The following is a 25,563-nucleotide window of genomic DNA, read 5'->3' on the forward strand; positions in this document are numbered from 1 at the left end:
TGCCATAAAGAAAGGCTGGATGGTAGAGCGAGGGAAGACCCCCCTGACAAAGACTAGCAGGGAAGGAGGGAAGAACGAAAGAGGGGTGGGGAAGGGTGAGAAAAGGAAGAGAGAGGAAAATAAAAAAGGAGGATGATTGAACATTTTGTTAACCTCCTGAGGAGGATGAAAAGCTACCTATTATCCCACCCCGTCCCCACAGACCCGTGTCCCTCCACCCCGTTCCTTTTCTCCATAGTGACGCCTTGCTGAAACGGATCAATCAAATAAAATGACATGGCTCTATATTTGGGGGCAGCTGTGTACGGACGACGAGATGCAATTTCAGCAGCGGGTGTCACCCCGTGTGCTTGTGGCTGTCATATCTACAGCAAGGATATTACCCTACACATCACAATACAGAACACAGGTTGTAATGGAATGGCTATCCTTCAGAAGGCAGAGACACACCACACACACACAGAGCCATTACCATATCATACGGGCTATTGTATGCAGTACTGTCGGATGTGAATATGATGTGGGGGTTAAATTATTTATAGATCTCTTCATATCCCGTACACAGCTGTATGTCTGTCTGTCTGTCTGTCTGTCTGTCGGTCGCTGTGTGTTTGTGTTGCAGCTACCTGATGATGCCCTGAGGGGGAAGGAACAGACAACCTTGAGATCTGACCTTTTCCTTGTGTTCGTCTGCTGAGAAGTGACAGTGTGTGTGTGTGTGTTCTTTTTGCGCAGTGTGCGTGTGTTTTTTTTGCGCAGTGTGTGCACACACACGTGTGTGGTTGTGCCTGCACTGTTTAGGGAGGTTAGTTGGGGTAAATTGAATGGACATGCCTGCTGTCATTAAGCCTTCTGATTTCTGAGTGAGCGGAGGAGAAGGGCAATGGGGGGAGGAAAGAAAGGAGTGAGGAAAGGAGAGAATGACGTCCTCACCTGAGGGGAGGATGGGGGTAAACGAGTGGAAGAGAGGGAGCAGTGGTGCGTTAAGAAAGAGATGAGGGTAAACCAGGGCAGACCCTTCCATAGAGATTACAGTGTGTTTAGGTCATTGGCAGGCAGAGTCATAGTAACCTTAAGAGGACGCTGGGACAACACTGCAGCAACCTCCACGTGACCATGGCATTGCAACAGATCTATGCTGCTTGGGTGGCCTGTCTCAGTCTGTGAAGTTGTTGTTTGGTGAGGGTGTCGTTGGGTGAGGGTGTTGTTGGGTGAGGGTGTTGTTGGGTGAGGGTGTCGTTGGGTGATGGTAGTGTTTGGTGAGGGTGTCGTTGGGTGAGGGTGGTGTTTGGTGAGGGTGGTGTTTGGATGTTTATATAAACAAAAGCAGCACATGGGTTTTCCCAGGGAAAAACTAAAGTATTCAATAAACTTTGATTCTAAAGTAAATTTGTTTATTTTGGTTTTGAATAGTGAAAGAGTTCTGAGAGAAGCATGGCCACATTAAAAGACAAGTCATTTCATCACAACACTCTCTTGGATATAGGCTTTGGTTGAATAACTGCATTGTTTTGCTAGAATATGGCTGATCCCCATTCATATATCAATGACACCCAACAGGTCAGTATTAAAGAAAGATGCCACTCTATTCTCCAGCGTCAAAGACACTTCCAAGAGCCACTTTGGAATTTTCTCATTAAGCCACGCAACTGTTTCGGTGCAGTTGACAAGGGAGCTGGTTGCGATATTCAATATGCTGTTTCACAAAGTTCCAATCTAATTTGCACTTGACACCTCTCATTTGCATAATGTGTTCCTTCCCTCTCTCTCCTGTCTTTAGATGGGGCTGGTGTGTGTGTCTGTATGTCTGTGTGTGTGTGTGTGTATGTGTGTGTGTCTGTATGTCTGTGTGTGTGGGTGGGTGGGTGTGGGGTGTGTGCTCGGGGTGGAGCGTGCCTCGTCGGCTGATTTGGGACAATTTGAAGGAATGTCGTTGGGAGCACGTAGACAGACAAGCTAATCAGGAACACAACAGCCCTAATCAGACATGAGTTAAATACCTGACGCTTTATGAATACCACCCCCACTATTATGACAGGCGTAAATAACATTTGTCTGTAAAATGCAATGGAGAGACACAGAGAGAGACACAAAGAGAGAGAGAGAGAGAGACACACAGAGAGAGAGAGAAGAGAGAGAGAGAGAGAGAGAGAGAGAGAGAGAGAGAGAGAGAGAGAGAGAGATGGTGATAGAGAAAGACTAGTAGAGACAAGGCTGTTTAATGACAGCGTTGGAGAGAGAAAGAGTCCCAGAAACAATTACGATTATGCCTAAGACCTGGGTACACCTAGGATCAGACCAGACGTGGGTACACCTAGGCTCAGACCAGACGTGGGTACACCTAGGATCAGACCAGACGTGGGTACACCTAGGATCAGACCAGACGTGGGTACACCTAGGATCAGACCAGACGTGGGTACACCTAGGATCAGACCAGACGTGGGTACACCTAGGATCAGACCAGACGTGGGTACACCTAGGATCAGACCAGACGTGGGTACACCTAGGATCAGACCAGACGTGGGTACACCTAGGCTCAGACCAGACGTGGGTACACCTAGGATCAGACCAGACGTGGGTACACCTAGGCTCAGACCAGACGTGGGTACACCTAGGATCAGACCAGACGTGGGTACACCTAGGATCAGACCAGACGTGGGTACACCTAGGATCAGACCAGACGTGGGTACACCTAGGATCAGACCAGACGTGGGTACACCTAGGATCAGACCAGACGTGGGTACACCTAGGATCTCGGAATAGCTAGTCTCTGTATCAGAACACACACTCACCCATACAGTACAACCGCTGAACTCTCTTGCAAAAAACACCACCAGGGATCTCTGAATCCAATACTGTATAAATATGTCAAAAGTGTCTGTGTGCCAGAAATATCAGCCATTGTATCTTTGTCTATGTCTGGACCCCCCTTCCCCTCCTCCGCTGCCTCCACATCACATCCTACACCCTCACAGCAGCCCGAAGCAGGGTGAGAAAGTGAGAATGAGTCGAGAAACGATGCATTGTACTACAAATTGCATTTGAAACCAGGAGGGAATAAATACAGGAGATAAATCCTAGCTCTAATGTGACTGAAATCCATTAGAAATCTATTCACACATTAGTGAAATCACATTACAAGACGGCTAATGTCATTTCTCTGGTTTTTGACTGGTGAGACAGCAACATCAAACATAATGGATTTTCACCTTTTTTTTCTTCTTCCCTCTCTCTTTCTTTCTCTCGTTCTATTCCGTTAGGATATTACCTTCAGGGGTAGTCAGTTTGGAGAGGGAGGCTGGAGGGTTTTTGTGAATGTGTCTGAGCTTCGCTATTCAGCTTTCTGCCGAAACACACTGCTTCAGACATCTGGACTTTGAAAAAGTTCCACAAGCCAAGGGATATTAGACAAAGAAGTCTGAGGAGGGGAGGGCTCTTTGTTCTGACTCAATCACAAACTGCCAGCTTGGGTTTTCCACTGTCTGCAAATCAGAACAGGAAGGCCACTGCTGCAACATGACTGGGCTTTAATCAGACAGAAGAGCTACAAAGGGGAGGGGAGAGGGACAGAGGGAGGATAGAGGAAGGACAGAAAGAGAGATGAGGCTTGTTAAAAAAAGACAGCATCTTCTCACTAAGAACCCCTGTCTCCAACCCCATGTCACAAGGCCAAGTGTATTCCAAAAAAACACTACTGCAGGAAGTAAACCAACCTTGATACAAAATACTATTTTATTGGTTCAACCAGAGAAGCCCGTAGCCAGCAGAGGAACACGGCATTGAGCTACATGAAAGTAACTACCTGTATGTACAGTGGGGGAAAAAAGTATTTAGTCAGCCACCAATTGTGCAAGTTCTCCCACTTAAAAAGATGAGAGACGCCTGTAATTTTCATCATAGGTACACGTCAACTATGACAGACAAAATGAGGGAAAAAAAATCCAGAAAATCACATTGTAGGATTGTTAATGAATTTATTTGCAAATTATGGTGGAAAATAAGTATTTGGTCAATAACAAAAGTTTCTCAATACTTTGTTATATACCCTTTGTTGGCAATGACACAGGTCAAACATTTTCTGTAAGTCTTCACAAGGTTTTCACACACTGTTGCTGGTATTTTGGCCCATTCCTCCATGCAGATCTCCTCTAGAGCAGTGATGTTTTGGGGCTGTCGCTGGGCAACACGGACTTTCAACTCCCTCCAAAGATTTTCTATGGGGTTGAGATCTGGAGACTGGCTAGGCCACTCCAGGACCTTGAAATGCTTCTTACGAAGCCACTCCTTCGTTGCCCGGGCGGTGTGTTTGGGATCATTGTCATGCTGAAAGACCCAGCCACGTTTCATCTTCAATGCCCTTGCTGATGGAAGGAGGTTTTCACTCAAAATCTCACGATACATGGCCCCATTCATTCTTTTCTTTACACGGATCAGTCGTCCTGGTCCCTTTGCAGAAAAACAGCCCCAAAGCATGATGTTTCCACCCCCATGCTTCACAGTAGGTATGGTGTTCTTTGGATGCAACTCAGCATTCTTTGTGCTCCAAACACGACGAGTTGAGTTTTTACCAAAAAGTTATATTTTGGTTTCATCTGACCATATGACATTCTCCCAATCCTCTTCTGGATCATCCAAATGCACTCTAGCAAACTTCAGACGGGCCTGGACATGTACTGGCTTAAGCAGGGGGACACGTCTGGCACTGCAGGATTTGAGTCCCTGGCGGCGTAGTGTGTTACTGATGGTAGGCTTTGTTACTTTGGTCCCAGCTCTCTGCAGGTCATTCACTAGGTCCCCCCGTGTGGTTCTGGGATTTTTGCTCACCGTTCTTGTGATAATTTTGACCCCACGGGGTGAGATCTTGCGTGGAGCCCCAGATCTAGGGAGATTATCAGTGGTCTTGTATGTCTTCCATTTCCTAATAATTGCTCCCACAGTTGATTTCTTCAAACCAAGCTGCTTACCTATTGCAGATTCAGTCTTCCCAGTCTGGTGCAGGTCTACAATTTTGTTTCTGGTGTCCTTTGACAGCTCTTTGGTCTTGGCCATAGTGGAGTTTGGAGTGTGACTGTTTGAGGTTGTGGACAGGTGTCTTTTATACTGATAACAAGTTCAAACAGGTGCCATTAATACAGGTAACGAGTGGAGGACAGAGGAGCCTCTTAAAGAAGAAGTTACAGGTCTGTGAGAGCCAGAAATCTTGCTTGTTTGTAGGTGACCAAATACTTATTTTCCACCATAATTTGCAAATAAATTCATAAAAAATCCTACAATGTGATTTTCTGGAGAAAAAAAATCTCAATTTGTCTGTCATAGTTGACATGTACCTATGATGAAGATTACAGGCCTCTCTCATCTTTTTAAGTGGGAGAACTTGCACAATTGGTGGCTGACTAAATACTTTTTTCCCCACTGTACATACTGTAAGTATCAAATTTTACTCACTTAGTGAATGTACAGTACCAGTCAAAAGATTGGACACACCTACTCATTCAAGGGTTATCTTTATTTTTACTATTTTCTACATTGTAGAATAATAGTGAAGATATCAAACATATTAAATAACACATATGGAATCATGTAGTAATCAAAAAAGTGTTAAACAAATCACAATATATTTTAGATTCTTTAAAGTAGCCACCCGTTGCCTTGATGACAGCTTTGCACATTCTCTCAACCAGCTTCACCTGGAATGCTTTTCCAACAGTCTTGAAGGACTTCCCACATATGCTGAGCACTTGTTGGCTGCTTTTCCTTCACTCTGCGGTCCAACTCATCCCAAACCATCTTAATTGGGTTGAGGTCGGGTGATTGTGGAGGCCAGGTCATCTGATGCAGCACTCCAACACTCTCCTTCTTGGTCAAATAGCCCTTACACAGCCTGGAGGTGTGTTGGGTCATTGTCCTGTTGAAAAACAAATGATAGTCCCACTAGGCCCAAACCAGATGGGATGGCGTATCACTGTAGAATGCTGTGGTAACCATGCTGGTTAAGTGTGCCTTGAATTCTAAATAAATCACAGACAGTGCACCCAGCAAAGCACGCCCACACCATCACACCTCCTCCTCCATGCTTCACGGTGGGAACCACACATGCGGAGATCATCCGTTCACCTACTCTGCGTCTCACAAAGACACGGCGGTTGGAACCAAACATTTCAAATTTGGACTCATCAGACCAAAGGACAGATTTCCACCGGTCTAATGTCCATTGCTCGTGTTTCTTGGCCCAAGCAAGTCTCTTCTTCTTATTGGTGTCCTGTAGTAGTGATTTATTTGCAGCAATTCGACCATGAAGGCCTGATTCACGCAGTCTCCTCTGAACAGATGATGTTGAGATGTGTATGTTACTTGAACTATGTGAAGCATTTATTTGGGCTGCAATTTCTGAGGCTGGTAACTCGAATGAACTTATCCTCTGCAGCAGAGGTAACTCTGGGTCTTCCTTTCCTGTGATGGTCCTCATGAGAGCCAATTTCATCATAGCGCTTGATGGTTTTTGCGACTGCACTTGAAGAAACTTTCAAAGTTCTTGAAATGTCCCCTATTGACTGATCTTCATGTTTTAAAGTAATGATGGACTGTCGTTTCTCTTTGCTTTTTTGAGCTGTTCTTGCCATAATATGGACTTGGTCTTTTACCAAATAGGGCTATCTTCTGTATACCACACCTACCTTGTCACAACACAACTGATTGTGTCAAACGCATTAAGAAGGAAAGAAATTCCACAAATTAACTTTTAACAAGGCACACCTGTTAATTGAAATGCATTCCAGGTGACTACCTCATGAAGCTGGTTGAGAGAATGCCAAGAGTGTGCAAAGCTGTCATCAAAGCAAAGGGTGGCTACTTTGAAGAATCTCAAATATAAAATATATTGTGATTTGTTTAACACTTTTTTGGTTACTACATGACTCCATATGTGTTATTTCATAGGTTTGATGTCTTCACTATTATTCTACAAGGTAGAAAATAGTAATAGTGCGCTATATAGTGCAGGGAATAGGGTGCCATTTTGGACGCAAACCTTGTCTCAAAATAGGCTTAAATCAAGCCTATTTAAATCAACGGTGGTTAACACAATTGGTGGGGAAATTGAAGCAGTAGCAACAGTATGACTAAGAGCTACATAGAACATATCTTCCATCCTCCGCCATGTAATTCACTGACTGGGGTGCTTTCTAACAGGGCTCCATTACTAGGGTGTGTGGGGTGTGTGTAGCAGTCTACAGAACCACACACACACACACACACACACACACACACACAAGGCTGTGGTCAATTCCAATTAAATTCTTGAAATCACTCATGAAATTGAGAATTTATGTTGAATTCAATTTGAATTTCAATAATCTTCAAGTTTTGGAATTGAATTAGAATTAGGCTGTTTGGACTGTTTGAATTGGAATCAAATTGGAATCGTAAAAGCATGTAATCTTTGGAATTAAATTAAATTGCAAGTTAATGGAATTAATGAATTTAGTATAAAAACTTGACTGCAGGATTTGTTTTAAATAATTTAAACGTATATTTCTATATTTACAGTATAGCTAGGCTGTCTGGACATGATCAGACTGAGGAAATACTCTAACCCCTGACACCATTTGTGGAATTGTTTGAGATAATATTAAATATAATTATTGGAATTTACCTAACATTGTAATTGAGAGGAATTGAATTATCTCGGATTTCAAAGACAAACCTGGAGAGAGAAAAAAAAAAGTCACATTAATTTGTTTATATGGCCTATTACTCTAACCCCTGACACCACCTCCGGAGAATAACTAAAAGTTACCTCTCTACTCTTCATTGCAGAACAGGAAGTTACCTCTCTACTCTTCATTGCAGAACAGGAAGTTACCTCTCTATTCTTCATTGCAGAACAGGAAGTTACCTCTCTACTCTTCATTGCAGAACAGGAAGTTACCTCTCTATTCTTCATTGCAGAACAGGAAGTTACCTCTCTATTCTTCATTGCAGAACAGCAAGTTACCTCTCTATTCTTCATTGCAGCGTAATTTATTTGATTTATTTCTCTTCACCAACATTTCAGCTTTAGTGCCTTCATCAGGGTGTGACTTTCATTCCTTCTCCAAAGTTCATACTCCTTTGCTTTAGTCAGCAGCACCTCACTTAGAAAAGTGTGTGTGTGTGTGTACATACTTCCTCTTTTGTTATGCTCTAACAATGTGTAGGAATTGTTGGTTAAGTGATCAAAAGTCTTCCGTCACAAAACAGACCCATATTCATATCCACTTTGTTGTTGTTAGAATTATCCATCACAAACAAACATGCCTTTATCCAACTCAATAATAGCCAATTACACACTTTGATTTCTATTTGGCTCCCGTTTGTCTCTGGTTGCTGTTTAGCTGCTCTAGGATTAAAGAGAACTGTTAGTGGAGACTATCTATCTGGATCGGACCTTAATTAACTACCATCAGGCAGGGAAGAGATGGATTATTTTATTGCAACGACCAATTAGGATCATTAACAATCACCTCTCGCTGATGTCTAACATTATAATGAGCCTGTTGTGTTTGTTAACTTAAATCATGACTGGTTTAAAAGATGCCCTCTTCGTAGAAGCTTGTATAACTATAAAGAATATAGTTACCTTCAGTTGCCTATGTAACTACAGCTATACTTAATTCTGTGTAGTTACATAGGTATAGGGGTTACAGTTAATACTGTGTAGTTACATAGGTATAGGGGTTACAGTTAATACTGCGTAGTTACATAGGTATAAGGGGTTACAGTTAACTTAAGGTATTACCATATTGACTGTTTCTGGTGCAAAGTATATATTTTTTAAATGCCACATTTCTATCCTCCTCCCTCCATCGTCCTCTACCCAGAGGACACAGAGAGAGAGGGAGGAAGGAGAAGGGGAGAAGGAGGGAGAGACTGTCCCACAGGATCCACGCCCACCTCTGCTTCCCTCGCTCTTCTTCTGTAGTCCTTGACCCCAGACATGGCGAGCGGATCAATCAATTACATCTCCACTCCACCAATCAAACAATGTTATTATCAGGCATCGGCTCGTCGACCTGGAAAGGTCAGCACAATCAAAGGCTGCTGTGATGTGGTTTCCCAGCGCCGACTCATGCGGCAGTAACCGGGAGTGGCAGCTCAATGCCAACTGAGGGCCATTTTGGAGCGAAGGAGAAAAGGGGAGTGCAGCGAAGGGAGAGCAGGAGGAGGAGAAAAAGAGGGAGTGAGAGAGAGAAGGAGAGAGGGCGGAACTGAGGGACAACCTAAGAATAAACTCACTTTTGATAAGCACACAAAGAGAGAAAAAACGGCAAAACAAATAAGCGTACATCTGAAGGTTAGAGAGAAAAGTACACACACTGAAACCCTGAGTGGACCACCTCCAACCCAAGAACTAGAAAGCAGGCATCTGAGTGTGTGGAGAGTGAGAGGAAACCCTGAGCAGAGCCAAAATGGTGGCAGTCACTAATGCACTGTAGCTCTCTCTGTTTCTCTCTAGGAGATGAGGGGACTAGACACATTCACCTGAATAACTGAGGCAGAAGAAATCAATAAAATGTCAATGTGGCTGCCACCATAACTTTCACCTCAACTTTCCTTTCAGAAAAGGCACTGAGGATGACAAAAGAAAAGAGGTTGACAGTATTGAGACTCACATACATAAAAAGGACTTGTGTTATAATACTAACAAGGTGCCTGACTAGAGTCTTCCTGCCATCTTTCCCTCTGGAAAGGCCCCCTGAGGTGTCCAAGTTGCTGCTGCTTTTTAGGATTTATCAACCCAACTCCTTGTACAGTATAATAACATACTTACAGGTAAGGACCCCTCCCTCCCCCCCCCCCCCCCCCCCCCCCCCCCCCCCCCCCCCCCCCCCCCCCCTCTCTCCCTCCCCTCCCTCCCTCCTCTCCCCCCCTCCCTCCCCCCTCTCTCTCTCTCCCCCCCCCTCTCTCTCCCTCCCTCCCTCCTCTCCCCCCCCCCCTCTCTCTCCCTCCCTCCCCCCTCTCTCTCTCCCTCCCTCCCCCCCTCTCTCTCTCCCTCCCTGCTCTCCCCCCTCCCTCCCTCTCTCTCTCTCTCTCCCTCCCTCCCTCCCCCCCTCTCTCTCTCCCTCCCTCCCCCCTCTCTCTCTCTCCTCCCTCCCCCTCTCTCTCCCTCCCTCCCCCCTCCTCTCTCTCTCTCTCTCTCCCCCCCTCCTCTCTCTCTCTCTCTCTCTCCTCTCCCCCCCCTCTCTCTCCCCCTCCCTCCCCCCTCCTCTCTCTCTCTCTCCCTCCGTCCCCCCTCTCTCCCTCCCTCTCTCTCTCTCTCCCCCCTCTCTCCCTCCCTCCCCCCCTCCCTCACTCTGGAAGACTAGCGAGGACGAGAGAGGCCTAGGTGTCACTACCATAGAGATATTACAGTCCCTCTATGGGCAGCGTCTAGATATCCCCATCCCCAATCTATAGGCAGCTGGCATTTGGTGCAGACTCTCATTTGGTGCAGACTCTCATCAGTCTCTCTCTCTATCTTCTTTCACTGTACCCCTCTTATTTCACTCTCTCTCCCTCCTCTTCTACCTCTTTTATCTACATCTTCTCTCTCACTCTTCCTCCCTCTCTCCCTTCCTCCCTCTGTCTGTGTTATTAATGGGGAGTGTTGCGTTAGCCTGCTGACTGGGGTAGGGAGCAGTCAAGGAGAGAGGTTAGAGGTCAGGGGAAATGATGATGAGTGTTGTTATGAGAGGGCAGACGAGGCCTATCTGATATGGTTGAGGTCTTATTATACTGTCTCTGCTATTGGTGACACATATAACACATAGTTATTAGGATGTCATCGCTATTGGCTCGTTGTTTAATGCTGCATTAAGGTACTGAATAACCTTAGTTGCTTAGAGGGGAATTTTATGTGTGTTTTTGTTTAACTATCCTTGTGGGTACCAGAAGTCCTCACAAGGATAGTAAAACAAGGAACATTCGGACAAGTGGGGACATTTTGCCGGTCCCCACATGCTATTTTAGGCTTGGGGGTTAGGTTTAGGGTTAAAATTAAGGTTAGGGGTTATGGTTAGATGTAGGTATAGTTTTAGGGTTAGGGGTTAAGGTTAGGTTTAGATTTAGGGAAAATAGGATTTTGGATGGGAATCAAAAATCAGTGTGTGTGTGTGTGTGTGTGTGTGTGTGTGTGTGTGTAGGGCTACAGCCCAGGTATACAGGGTAAGGTAGGTAGGTAGGTAGGTAGGTAGGTAGGTAGGTAGGTAGGTAGGTAGGTAGGTAGGTAGGTAGGTAGGTAGGTAGGGGGAGGAGAAACAAAGTGAAACATTGTATTTATCTATTTCTATGTGAATTGGCCTCTTCCATTCATTCCTAGTGGGGCTCTATAATAATCTTGGTAAGAAGCTAGTTCCAACTTTCATTGAGCAGAATACATTTGATGGGTTTCTTTAGTATCCTCATAGCAACAAGCTGGGTTTAGAAGACATTAGGCCTAATTCAATTCTCATCTTATTCTCCCTGTGATTAAAACTGACTCACTGGATCCGCAGACAAAGTGAGACACACAGGAGAATAAACACACACACACACACACACAAAGCGGATCACACAGTGCCAATCAAACACACACACACACCACGCTTAATTAAATCCCATTCAAATACACCCAATCAGAGACGGGGGCGGAGCAGAAGAGTTTCAGTGTGAACATCTGTGTAATCCTGACCCAGTCACCTGGCCATGCTTCAAAGGGGTGTGTGTGTGTGTGTGTGGTTGTGTGTGTGTGTGGTTGTGTGTGTGTGTGTGTGTGTGTGGTTGTGTGTGTGTGTGTGTGCGTTCTGTTGGCACAATGGCACACACTAATCTGCTCAAGCGACTGCTCCCCATGTGACCCAAACCAGGGTTCAACCTTAGGGACTTTAGAAACAGACTTCAGAAGAGATTGACTGCTGAGCTTCCGAGCACTCCAACAAAACAGAACCTCAAAGCGACTATTGTTCAGGTGATTATTGGGTCTGTAGGACTGCCGGTTGGTCGGGAACGGGGTTTGTCACAATTATGGGATGGATGAAAACAAGGTGAATTCATCCAGCTTCTAAAGAAAAAAAGCCTGTGACTTACTGGGCTAAAGACCAACGCTGAATTTTAATACACTCTGTCTGTACACTATGACACAAGGCTAGATTAAAATAGCATATTTTTGGAGGTGCAGCGCTCTACACAAGACAGATGGAGAATTCTACAATATGGTAGAAACGTTGAGTGGACAAACAGAGCAGAGTTCAGAAACAAACTGACAGAGAATAATTGAACTAAAACAAAAAACAAGCCTGGTAGCATAACAGTCAGACTCCGGATTCACTGGACCTGGATGCGGCTCAAATGGCACCCGTTCCCTATGTAGTGCACTACTTTTGACCAGGGTCCATAGGGTGCACTTTATAGGGAATAGGGTGCCTTTTGGGATGCACACACTGTTTTGATACTTTCATCCTTGCCTTCTCCCTTCCTTGGAGTAAGTCCTGATCTAACATGATCTGACAAGTAAAAGCAAGGCCACACACGTCTCAGTACACATGTATACTGTACATTGATTGTGTGTTGTGTACCCCTTGCTGCACAATGAATGTCCCTGTAGGGACAAAGTTGAAATTGAATTGAATAGATGGTCACTGGAGAGAATAGTACACTGTGTGACTCGGATCTATTCAACTGAGACTAAAGAGCATTCCAGAAAGTTATTTTAGCCTCCAACATAATGTGTGTAACAGGGCTGGTAATGAGAGAGAGTAAATGTCCATGACACAAGACTTCTACACATCCAGGCACATCAGTAGGGGGGCCACCGGCCCCATCTTTCATAGACCTTCCTCCGTACCCCTCCTCCCCTTCCTCACTACCAGCATACCTCAGTGTCTGCCCACTGTCTCTCTATCACCTCATCTCTCTCTTCTTTCCCCTATATTCATCTCTCTCTTCTTTCCCCTCTATTCATCTCTCTTCTTTCCCCTCTATTCATCTCTCTACTTTCCCCTCTATTCATCTCTCTACTTTCCCCTCTATTCATCTCTTTTCTTTCCCCTCTATTCATCTCTTTCTCCTTTCCCCTCTATTCATCTCTCTCTTCTTTCCCCTCTATTCATCTCTCTCTTCTTTCCCCTCTATTCATCTCTCTCTTCTTTCCCCTCTATTCATCTCTCTTCTTTCCCCTCTATTCATCTCTCTTCTTTACCCTCTATTCATCTCTTTTGTTCTCCCTGCTGAAGTAGCTGCTGTACCTCTTCCCTCTGTTACTGTCTCTCTCCTAGTCTCTTCTCCTCCCTCTGTTACTGTCTCTCTCCTAGTCTCTTCTCCTCCCTCTGTTACTGTCTCTCTCCTAGTCTCTTCTCCTCCCTCTGTTACTGTCTCTCTCCTAGTCTCTTCTCCTCCCTCTGTTACTGTCTCTCTCCTAGTCTCTTCTCCTCCCTCTGTTACTGTCTCTCTCCTAGTCTCTTCTCCTCCCTCTGTTACTGTCTCTCTCCTAGTCTCTTCTCCTCCCTCTGTTACTGTCTCTCTCCTAGTCTCTTCTCCTCCCTCTGTTACTGTCTCTCTCCTAGTCTCTTCTCCTCCCTCTGTTACTGTCTCTCTCCTAGTCTCTTCTCCTCCCTCTGTTACTGTCTCTCTCCTAGTCTCTTCTCCTCCCTCTGTTACTGTCTCTCTCCTAGTCTCTTCTCCTCCCTCTGTTACTGTCTCTCTCCTAGTCTCTTCTCCTCCCTCTGTTACTGTCTCTCTCCTAGTCTCTTCTCCTCCCTCTGTTACTGTCTCTCTCCTAGTCTCTTCTCCTCCCTCTGTTACTGTCTCTCTCCTAGTCTCTTCTCCTCCCTCTGTTACTGTCTCTCTCCTAGTCTCTTCTCCTCCCTCTGTTACTGTCTCTCTCCTAGTCTCTTCTCCTCCCTCTGTTACTGTCTCTCTCCTAGTCTCTTCTCCTCCCTCTGTTACTGTCTCTCTCCTAGTCTCTTCTCCTCCCTCTGTTACTGTCTCTCTCCTAGTCTCTTCTCCTCCCTCTGTTACTGTCTCTCTCCTAGTCTCTTCTCCTCCCTCTGTTACTGTCTCTCTCCTAGTCTCTTCTCCTCCCTCTGTTACTGTCTCTCTCCTAGTCTCTTCTCCTCCCTCTGTTACTGTCTCTCTCCTAGTCTCTTCTCCTCCCTCTGTTACTGTCTCTCTCCTAGTCTCTTCTCCTCCCTCTGTTACTGTCTCTCTCCTAGTCTCTTCTCCTCCCTCTGTTACTGTCTCTCTCCTAGTCTCTTCTCCTCCCTCTGTTACTGTCTCTCTCCTAGTCTCTTCTCCTCCCTCTGTTACTGTCTCTCTCCTAGTCTCTTCTCCTCCCTCTGTTACTGTCTCTCTCCTAGTCTCTTCTCCTCCCTCTTCCCTCTCTTTGGTCTCTTCTACCTGTTGTTGTTGTTGTTGTGGCAGCAGAATGAGCTGTCTATCCCAGGGCTGAGGGTGAGTGACAGTGTAAGTGAGTGAACAACTAACTGACCAGTTATTCCTGACAGAGGACACAGTTCAATCTAGTAGGTCTTCTACCTCTAGGCTTTCCCCTGACACTCCCTCTTATTCTCAAACACGGTTATATGAGATTTGAACCCACCTGAGGGCCTACAGTCACAACATGAGGACTTCATTCCAAACAGCCCAGCCATTCATTGGGTGAGGTAGCTTGTCATGTCATATCTTAAGGACTAGGGAGTGAAGCTGATTGAAGTGTACAGTAACTGACCTTGTTATCATGACCCATCCAAAAATACCTACAGTACAGAGTACACAGCCAATTCCCCCCTGGCCACCTGTGTCACGGTGAGTTTCTAAGGTCACCAAAACATTCCTTAAGGTGAACTACTGTTTCTCTCAAAACAGTGCAGAGGTGGAAGATGGCTGTAGTAGAAAGCATGGTTAGGTAACTGCAGTTTGACTTGACATGAAACTAAACTAGAGATGTAATCCCGGTGCTGAGCTAGTGTGTCGCAGCTAATTGCTGTATAATGTGTTTGTAGAACGTTAAGTCCCCTATCGACTGAATGAAGCTACAGCAGCCAAGGTGATACTGGCTGGAGTCAATTTAGTTTGTTTTTGCTGTTTTCCAAATGGCATTTTTTTAATTGTGTAGAAATGCAGTAAAATAATGAGCTTCAATTTGATAAAAAAGTAACTTTGCCATACCCTATGTTTAGCTGTAATGACGGCCCTGTCTCAGGTAGGTAGGTACTGTAGCTGCTGCCCTCTATGATCCCTCAGTGACAACGGTGCCTCCGTGACAACGATGCCTCCGTGACAACGGTGCCTCCGTGACAACGGTGCCTCCGTGACAACGGTGCCTCAGTGATAATTCCTGTACACTGCTCTAATCTCATGAAAGAAGAGCATCTGTCACCTTCACATTTACACAGCAGCCCTACAACCAACCCTTATCCACTGAAGACGGGCAGCTGCTCAAACACAGGACACACAGACAGACAGACACACACACACACACACACACACCAGTGCCAGGGCTCATCATCCGCGGGCATAAAGGATGGTGGAGAGGGAGAGATTAGGGAGCGGGCGCCGAGTCGTCCCTTTTCAAAATGCCAATGCCAGTCAGGGCACAGGGTTTAAATACCACTCAAATGTCAGCAGGAAACCCCCATAAGTCAAACTAAATTACCTCCTACCTGCACCAACTCCCCTTGACGCTGCACTCTTGGTGTGTGTGTCTGGAAGAATTGCCTGCATGTTGGCACAGGACAAACAAAACAACCATGCCTACTCTCCAACGCACACACACACACACCCTCCAACGCACACACACACGCACACACACACACACACACACACACACATACTGCTGCTGCAGTCCAGCTCCTCTTTCAGCCTGATCGATGTTCTGCAGCTCACACACAGCCGTTTACTATGGAGGTCCAAACACCTCCCATTAAATGACACACAATGAAAACACACAGCCCTTTATAAAACTTCCCCATCGATCCTTCTGCTGAGAACTGATACTTAGAAAAACATTTTCTCTCTCCCCCTGCCCCAATACACAGTAGATAGGAAGAGGAGTCCATATACAGTGAGGGAAAAAAGTATTTGATCTCCTGCTGATTTTGTACGTTTGCCCACTGACAAAGACATGATCTGTCTATAATTTTAATGGTAGGTTTATTTGAACAGTGAGAGACAGAATAACAACAAAAACATCCAGAGAAACGCATGTCAAAAATGTTATAAATGTATTTGCTTTTTAATGAGGGAAATAAGTATTTGACCCCTCTGCAAAACATGACTTAGTACTTGGTGGCAAAACCCTTGTTGGCAATCACAGAGGTCAGACGTTTCTTGTTGTTGGCCACCAGGTTTGCACACATCTCAGGAGGGATTTTGTCCCACTCCTCTTTGCAGATCTTCTCCAAGTCATTAAGGTTTCGAGGCTGACGTTTGGCAACTCGAACCTTCAGCTCCCTCCACAGATTTTCTATGCGATTAAGGTCTGGAGACTGGCTAGGCCACTCCAGGACCTTAATGTGCTTCTTCTTGAGCCACTCCTTTGTTGCCTTGGCTGTGTGTTTTGGGTCATTGTCATGCTGGAATACCCATCCACGACCAATTTTCAATGCCCTGGCTGAGGGAAGGAGGTTCTCACCCAAGATTTGACGGTACATGGCCCCGTCCATCGTCCCTTTGATGCGGTGAAGTTGTCCTGTCCCCTTAGCAGAAAAACACCCCCAAAGCATAATGTTTCCACCTCCATGTTTGACGGTGGGGATGGTGTTCTTGGGGTCATAGGCAGCATTCCTCCTCCTCCAAACACGGCGAGTTGAGTTGATGCGAAAGAGCTTGATTTTGGTCTCATCTGACCACAACACTTTCACCCAGTTCTCCTCTGAATCATTCAGATGTTCATTGGCAAACTTCAGACGGGCCTGTATATGTGCTTTCTTGAGCAGGGGGACCTTGCGGGCGCTGCAGGATTTCAGTCCTTCACGGCTTAGTGTGTTACCAATTGTTTTCTTGGTGACTATGGTCCCAGCTGCCTTGAGATCATTGACAAGATCCATGGAGCCCCAGGCCGAGGGAGATTGACAGTTATTTTGTGCTTCTTCCATTTGCGAATAATCGCACCAACTGTTGTCACCTTCTCACCAAGCTGCTTGGTGATGGTCTTGTAGCCCATTCCAGCCTTGTGTAGGTCTACAATCTTGTCCCTGCATCCTTGGAGAGCTCTTTGGTCTTGGCCATGGTGGAGAGTTTGGAATCTGATTGATTGATTGCTTCTGTGGACAGGTGTCTTTTATACAGGTTACAAACTGAGATTAGGAGCACTCCCTTTAAGAGTGTGCTCCTAATCTCAGCTCGTTACCTGTATAAAAGACACCTGGGAGCCAGAAATCTTTCTGATTGAGAGTGGGTCAAATACTTATTTCCCTCATTAAAATGCAAATCAATTTATAACATTTTTGACATGCGTTTTTCTGGATTTTTTTGTTGTTATTCTGTCTCTCACTGTTCAAATAAACCTACCATAAAAATTATAGACTGATCATTTCTTTGTCAGTGGGCAAACGTACAAAATCAGCAGGGGATCAAATACTTTTTTCCCTCACTGTATTTTGCTAGTGTACACTAGTGAATGGAAAAAAGAGAGCTATACAGTGTATTGATCCATATAACAGTGTTCCATACACATATCGTAGTCACAGAGGCCTGGACATATACTATGGTACTTCAGAATCAATTCACACAGCCAATTCTCCAGTCACTCCTTTACAATGAACAGCCCTGGTATCAACCACAAATGACACCTAAGCTACAGTATCGATCAACACACACACACACACACAGACACACTAGAGGTCTTCACTAAATGGACCTGGGGCTTTTCCACCCGGACCCGATTTGCATAAATAAATATACATTATGTAGACACCTGTTCTGAATGGACCCGAGGACAACTAGACCCATTCCGTATAAATCTGGACGGATCTAGATCCGGTCCAATCCGAGTGAGGGAAACAGCAGAAAAGTATGTTTTTAAGCTACTTTATTAACCGGAGGGAGAGAGGTGCCGCTCTAGCAGGCAGGGGAGGGGCCGTACTGTGAGCGAGTGACACAGAGAGGATCCGTGAAGATCTCTATTCCACACACTACACCCCCCCCCCCAAAAAAAAAACACACTCCATTGATTTCCTAAACAGTATTACTCACTCACCTGTTGTGGGAGTTGCTATTAAAAAACAGCCATAAACTGTATCAGTGGGTATTAAAGTGGCTTCTATCAAAGGTGCCAGGGCTAGGTCTCTACAAAGACATTAGTAAACCATCTGCCAGTGAGTAGTGACACAGCTCTATTGGCACTGCCAGCCCAGAGGGGCACACACACACACACACAGGGAGAGAGAGAGAGAGAGAGAGAGAGAGAGAGAGAGAGAGAGAGAGAGAGAGAGAGAGAGAGAGAGAGAGAGAGAGAGAGAGAGAGAGAGAGAGAGAGCAAGTGAGACAGAGAGAGCAAGTGAGAGAGAGAGAGAGAGAGAGAGAGCGAGAGCGAGAGCGAGAGCGAGAGAGAGAGAGAGAGAGAGAGAGACATGCACACGCTCATGCACAGAACGTGGGATTAATCTGAACCATTACTGACAACAAGGGAAAGGCAGCAGCCACTCACTGTTAAGTATCTCTACCCAGTCCTATACCCATCCCTATACCCAGTCCTATACCCAGCCCCTATACCTAGTCCTATACCCAGCCCCTATACCCAGCCCCTATACCCAGTCCTATACCCATCCCTATACCCAGTCCTATACCCATCCCTATACCCAGTCCTATACCCAGCCCCTATACCCAGCCCCTATACCCAGTCCTATACCCAGCCCCTATACCCAGCCCCTATACCCAGTCCTATACCCATCCCTATACCCAGTCCTATACCCATCCCTATACCCAGTCCTATACCCAGCCCTATACCCAACCCTATACCCAGCCCTATACCCAGTCCTATACCCATCCCTATACCCAGTCCTATACCCAGCCCTATACCCAACCCTATACCCTGCCCTATACCCAGCCCCTATACCCAGCCCCTATACCCAGCCCTATACCCAGTCCTATACCCAGTCCTATACCCAGCCCCTATACCCAACCCTATACCCTGCCCTATACCCAGCCCCTATACCCAGCCCCTATTCCCAGTCCCTATACCCAGTCCTATACCCAGTCCCTATCCAGCCACAACCCCACCCTTGGTCAGACAAGAGGTCGGTCTGTCCATCCGTACCCAGTCCCTACCCAGCCCGTCTGTCTCAATGAGACAGGGTGTAATTCACTTCTGTACGAGGCCAGAACATCTGTGTTCAACAATGGGACACACACACACACACACACAAACTTACAGACATATAAAAAAGAACATAAGCGCACACACATACCTTAATTTAAAGTGGTACCGTAAGTTTACAGTACATTACTGCAACAACCGTAAACCCCTTTAGAAATCCTTTATAAGACATACCTTAATTTAAAGTGGTACCGTGAGTTTACAGTACATTACTGCAACAACCGTAAACCCCTTTAGAAATCCTTTATAAGACGTACCTTCATTTAAAGTGGTACCGTGAGTTTACAGTACATTACTGCAACAACCGTAAACCCCTTTAGAAATCCTTTATAAGACGTACCTTAATTTAAAGTGGTACCGTGAGTTTACAGTACATTACTGCAACAACCGTAAACCCCTTTAGAAATCCTTTATAAGACGTACCTTAATTTAAAGTGGTACCGTGAGTTTACAGTACATTACTGCAACAACCGTAAACCCTTTTAGAAATCCTTTATAAGACGTACCTTAATTTAAAGTGGTACCGTGAGTTTACATTACATTACTGCAACAACCGTAAACCCCTTTATAAATCCTTTATAAGACGTACCTTAATTTAAAGTGGTACCGTGAGTTTACAGTACATTACTGCAACAACCGTAAACCCCTTTATAAATCCTTTATAAGACGTACCTTAATTTAAAGTGGTACCGTGAGTTTACAGTACATTACTGCAACAACCGTAAACCCCTTTATAAATCCTTTATAAGACGTACCTTAATTTAAAGTGGTACCGTGAGTTTACAGTACATTACTGTAACAACCGTAAACCCCTTTATAAATCCTTTATAAGACGTACCTTAATTTAAAGTGGTACCGTGAGTTTACAGTGCATTACTGCAACAACCGTAAACCCCTTTATAAATCCTTTATAAGACGTACCTTAATTTAAAGTGGTACCGTGAGTTTACAGTACATTACTGCAACAACCTTAAACCCCTTTATAAATCCTTTATAAGACGTACCTTAATTTAAAGTGGTACCGTGAGTTTACAGTACATTACTGCAACAACCATAAACCCCTTTATAAATCCTTTATAAGACGTACCTTAATGTACATTTACATTTTACATTTTAGTCATTTAGCAGACACTCTCATCCAGAGCGACTTACAGTTAGTGAGTGCATACATTTTCATACTGGCCCCCCATGGGAATCGAACCCACAACCCTGGCGTTGCAAATGCCATGCTCTACCAACTGTAGGCCTATCATTTGGGTTATAACCATTTAAAAAACCGTAAATATCAGAGAGGAAGCACACTCAAAATGTAGGCTATCATCTGTCTTATTGTGGGGGTTTGGGGGAGGATGGACTATCCATCTATGAAAGGGTAGAGTATAATCAATGGGTGGATTACTAAAAGGATGTAATGGATATCATCTAATTTGTAGACATTTTACTGGTATAGAGTCATGCTCCAGTCTTTGAGTGCTGCCCATGGTTTGGATCACGGATGTCCCCTCCCATTGACTATACATAGTGGACCAGACCAATGATCTCATAAGACATTGAAAGGGAAAATGTAATGTGGATTGGACTAAACTAAAGGCTTTTAGGGAAAATGACATCAAAATGAATCAACATGAATGAACAGTGTAGGGAAGTAGTCGCTGTCGTAGGGAAGATCTGTCTTGGATCCCTGTGAGTGGTATGATGGAAGGCCATTGTCTCCCATATAGTGCCCTTCAGTGCATATTGACCATGGCCACATATTAGTGTGTGTGTGTGTGTGTGTGTGTGTGTGTGTGTGTGCGTGTGTTTGTGTGTGTGTGTGTGTGTGTGGTTAGTAAGCCCTACCTGAGGAGAGGCTGGAAGATCACTGTGATGTTCCTGGCTCCAGGTTTACACACAAACTTCATCTCTCCTCCCTCGATCAGGTTATCGTCCGCACCACCTGGAATGAGAGGAGGGAAAAAGAGAGAGATTGAGACTAAGAAAGAGACAGAAGGAGTAACACAGTCCTTTAGTATGGTGAGTAAACACAGTCCTCCATCAAGGTCAACACAGACGCCATCAATCGTCAGATTCACCCAAAGCATCCCGTTGAGAGTATATTAGACCCAGTTCAAATCAATTCAAAATGGTCGCCACATGTTGCTAAAATACACTGTTTCTACAGGCCCCGTTTTGGGTTACCAGGCAAATAATAAAGCCACCATCTTCCATTATTAAGATCATCCTATCAGCAGTCAGCACAGCCGGACTCAGACACTCACTGGACCCTCCCCACAGACTCCCACATCCATGCCCCTGCGCTGGTGCGCGTGTAAACCCCTCGGCTAACAGGGTTAATCAGAAAATCATTGGTGTGTAACGCACTCAGACCGGGGGTGGCGTGAGATGGTGGGCAAGAGAGGGTGGGCGAGAGAGGGGGCCGATCAAGCATCAAGTGCACCACAGTTCCTCGTTACGTCCTGTCAACCTGAAGTAATCAATATAATTGACATAGAAGGAATTGCGAACCGTTGTCGATAAGAAAACGAAGCCCATGCAGGCCACGGTGGATCGATGAATATAAATAACGGAGAGGTGAGGATCCACAGTGGCGTTTCTCCCCCCTCCCCCACAGTGACACTGTTATTCATTAAAATTTCACACATCGCCTTTTAACCACTGGAGAGGGTTGTCAATTGTTTTTTCGGCTTTGGCTTGACAGTGTTTTATCTGTCCATCGCAGCTCAGTGGCTTGGAGTCTAGAGGCTACTGGCTAATAGTGGATTTTAGAAGATAGCATTCTGAGTTTCTCCCATTGCTTTGAACTGGTATGTGCTTTAGCATTAACACTGTACATGGTGTGGTGTTGTGTTGTGTTGCACACTACAGAGATAAATTACATGGGCTGATGTAATCCTGATATAGGGCCGAAGCTTGGGTCTGGGAGTTTGTGTGTGTGTGTGCGTGTGTGTGTGTGTGCGTGTGTGTGTGTGCGTGTGTGCGCGTTGCGTGCATGCCTGTGTGGTGTATGTGTGTTACCATGGACTGTGATATCAGTTTCATTGGTATTTCAATCTACACTGGCCCTCTGAGCCTATATTATAACAGACAACGCCTACTGATGGTGTGAAAGGCAGTCTCCAGTCAGCTTTACCTGCATAATGTCGCCAGTCAGCTTTACCTGCATAACCCTGCATTCAAATGTACATCCCAACATTGTTCCCTCAGCCTCCTGACTCTCTCTGATAGTTGTAATGAAACCCGCTCTATTGTAAAGCATGGAGACAACTCCTCTCTCATTCCCCATCCATCCATCCCCTATTCTCATTACAGAGACAAGAGATGCTTTCATTCCATTCAAAAGCTTTTAGACGACATTTTCTCTGCTGTTTCCATGAAAATTAATTTGCATTGGAACGGCTTCTTGTAAGTGGAAAGTGGAAAGAGTGCCCAGATTCCAATTATCTCCCTTTCTTTCTCTCTCTCTCTCTCTCCCTTGATACAGTGAGGGGAAAAGTATTTGATCCCCTGCTGATTATGTACGTTTGCCCACTGACAAAGACATGATCAGTCTATAATTTTAATGGTAGGTTTATTTGAACAGTGAGAGACAGAATAACAACAAAAAAAATCCAGAAAAACACATGTCAAAAATGTTATCAATTGATTTGCATTTTAATGAGGGAAATAAGTATTTGACCCCTCTGCAAAACATGACTTAGTACTTGGTGGCAAAACCCTTGTTGGTAATCACAGAGGTCAGACGTTTCTTGTTGTTGGCCACCAGGTTTGCACACATCTCAGGAGGGATTTTGTCCCACTCCTCTTTGCAGATCTTCTCCAAGTCATTAAGGTTTCGAGCCTGACGTTTGGCAACTCGAACCTTCAGCTCCCTCCACAGATTTTCTATGGGATTAAGGTCTGGAGACTGGACAGGCCACTCCAGGACCTTAATGTGCTTCTTCTTGAGCCACTCCTTTGTTGCCTTGGCCGTGTGTTTTGGGTCATTGTCATGCTGGAATACCCATCCACGACCCATTTTCAATGCCCTGGCTGAGGAAGGAGGTTCTCACCCAAGATTTGACGGTACATGGCGCCGTCCATCGTCCCTTTGATGCGGTGAAGTTGTCCTGTCCCCTTAGCAGAAAAACACCCCCAAAGCATAATGTTTCCACCTCCATGTTTAACGGTGGGGATGGTGTTCTTGGGGTCATAGGCAGCATTCCTCCTCCTCCAAACACGGCGAGTTAAGTTGATGCCAAAGAGCTCCATTTTGGTCTCATCTGACCACAACACTTTCACCCAGTTCTCCTCTGAATCATTCAGATGTTCATTGGCAAACTTCAGACGGGCCTGTATATGTGCTTTCTTGAGCAGGGGGACCTTGCGGGCGCTGCAGGATTTCAGTCCTTCACGGCTTAGTGTGTTACCAATTGTTTTCTTGGTGACTATGGTCCCAGCTGCCTTGAGATCATTGACAAGATCCATGGAGCCCCAGGCCGAGGGAGATTGACAGTTCTTTTGTGTTTCTTCCATTTGCGAATAATCGCACCAACTGTTGTCACCTTATCACCAAGCTGCTTGGCGATGGTCTTGTAGCCCATTCCAGCCTTGTGTAGGTCTACAATCTTGTCCCTGACATACTTGGAGAGCTCTTTGGTCTTGGCCATGGGGGAGAGTTTGGAATCTGATTGATTGATTGCTTCTGTGGACAGGTGTCTTTTATACAGGTAACAAACTGAGATTAGGAGCACTCCCTTTAAGAGTGTGCTCCTAATCTCAGCTCGTTACCTGTATAAAAGACACCAGGGAGCCAGAAATCTTTCTGATTGAGAGGGGGTCAAATACTTATTTCCCTCATTAAAATGCAAATCAATTTATAACATTTTTGACATGCGTTTTTCTGGATTTTTTTGTTGTTATTTTGTCTCTCACTGTTCAAATAAACCTACCATTAAAATTATAGACTGATCATTTCTTTGTCAGTGGGCAAACGTACATAATCAGCAGGGGGTCAAATACTTATTTCCCTCATTAAAATGCAAATAAAGTTATAACATTTTTGACATGCGTTTTTCTGGATTTTTTTGTTGTTATTTTGTCTCTCACTGTTCAAATAAACCTACCATTACAATTATAGACTGATCATTTCTTTGTCAGTGGGCAAACGTACATAATCAGCAGGGGATCAAATACTTTTTTCCCTCACTGTATCTCTCTTCATCGCTTCATCCATACTTTTCTGTAATTCAATTAAGACTCAAATACGCCCCCAAGACAAAGCTGCTGCTGCGTACTCACACCAGGCACACCACAAGAGAGACAGAAAGAGAGAAAGAAAGAAAGTCAACTTCTGTTCCGTAATCATGAACTTTCTAACATGTACGCACACATGATAACTCTTCCGAATATCACAGTCAGAGGATCTAATATTGTTTGCCAACACCGAAGTATGGTTTCTATCAGAATGCCGGCCTAAATATGCAACAACGTATGTACTTTCTGATTATGGTGGCATTTAATTTCCTGCTCTAAACATCTGCATCAGTGTCAGACAAAAGAGGCACGGAGTGACCCCAATGGTCCTTAGAGTCCCAGGTGTGGCTGCCAACTGGGCATGGCCCACATCAATATTTTATTAGGAGTGTTAATATTCATGGTGTTTCTTTTCAGAGTCGTCTGGACAGAACAGGATGGCTCTGATAGCTGGTCAGAGGTTAGAGACTACTGGCAACTCATATAAACAACAGAGAACATCCAGTCTGAGTGTGTGTGTGTGTGTCTGTGTCTGTGTCTGTGTGTGTGTGTGTCTATCCCCAGTGGTAGAGGCTGATCCAGGATTATCCAGAAGGGTGTGTCCAGACCCTGTGGGAGAGCAGATGAGGGTGGTAATGAAGAACTATATCACTAGCACCACATTATACAGGCCAATCCCTCCAATACCCCTCCCACCACTATATCACTTGCACCACATTGTACAGGCCAATCCCTCCAATACCCCTCCCACCACTAGACCTTACACATCTACAGTCACTGCACCCAATACATCCACATACAGACAGACACCTGGAGAGAAAACAAATTCACACACACTCAAGACACACACACACACTTCAACATCGTATCAACGCCATGGTGCACTTGCCTCTAACATACACACCTCCACGCACACACACCTCCACAGATATACACCGCCTCGACAGCCTCCATCCCCCTCCCACGGCACCCTCCACACACTCCGCAGCCCACATGCAATCAAGCCAGTCAGTGACATAGTG

General features: G+C 45.1%; 1 protein-coding gene across 1 annotated transcript in view; it reads right to left on the reverse strand.

The window, feature by feature from the left end:
- The window catches only part of LOC311129049 (exocyst complex component 4-like), a 181,299-nt gene that overhangs the window by 76,014 nt on the left and 79,722 nt on the right, over positions 1 to 25,563 (reverse strand). Inside the window, exon 10 of the mRNA XM_084161309.1 lies at positions 21,149 to 21,245. Within this exon, the coding sequence (XP_084017435.1) occupies positions 21,149 to 21,245 (97 nt within the window). The remainder of the gene's footprint in view (positions 1 to 21,148; positions 21,246 to 25,563) is intronic.

The sequence above is a fragment of the Coregonus lavaretus genome, assembly GCF_964263955.1.
Source record: "Coregonus lavaretus genome assembly, chromosome: 5".
In the NCBI taxonomy this organism is placed as follows: Eukaryota; Metazoa; Chordata; class Actinopteri; order Salmoniformes; family Salmonidae; genus Coregonus; species Coregonus lavaretus.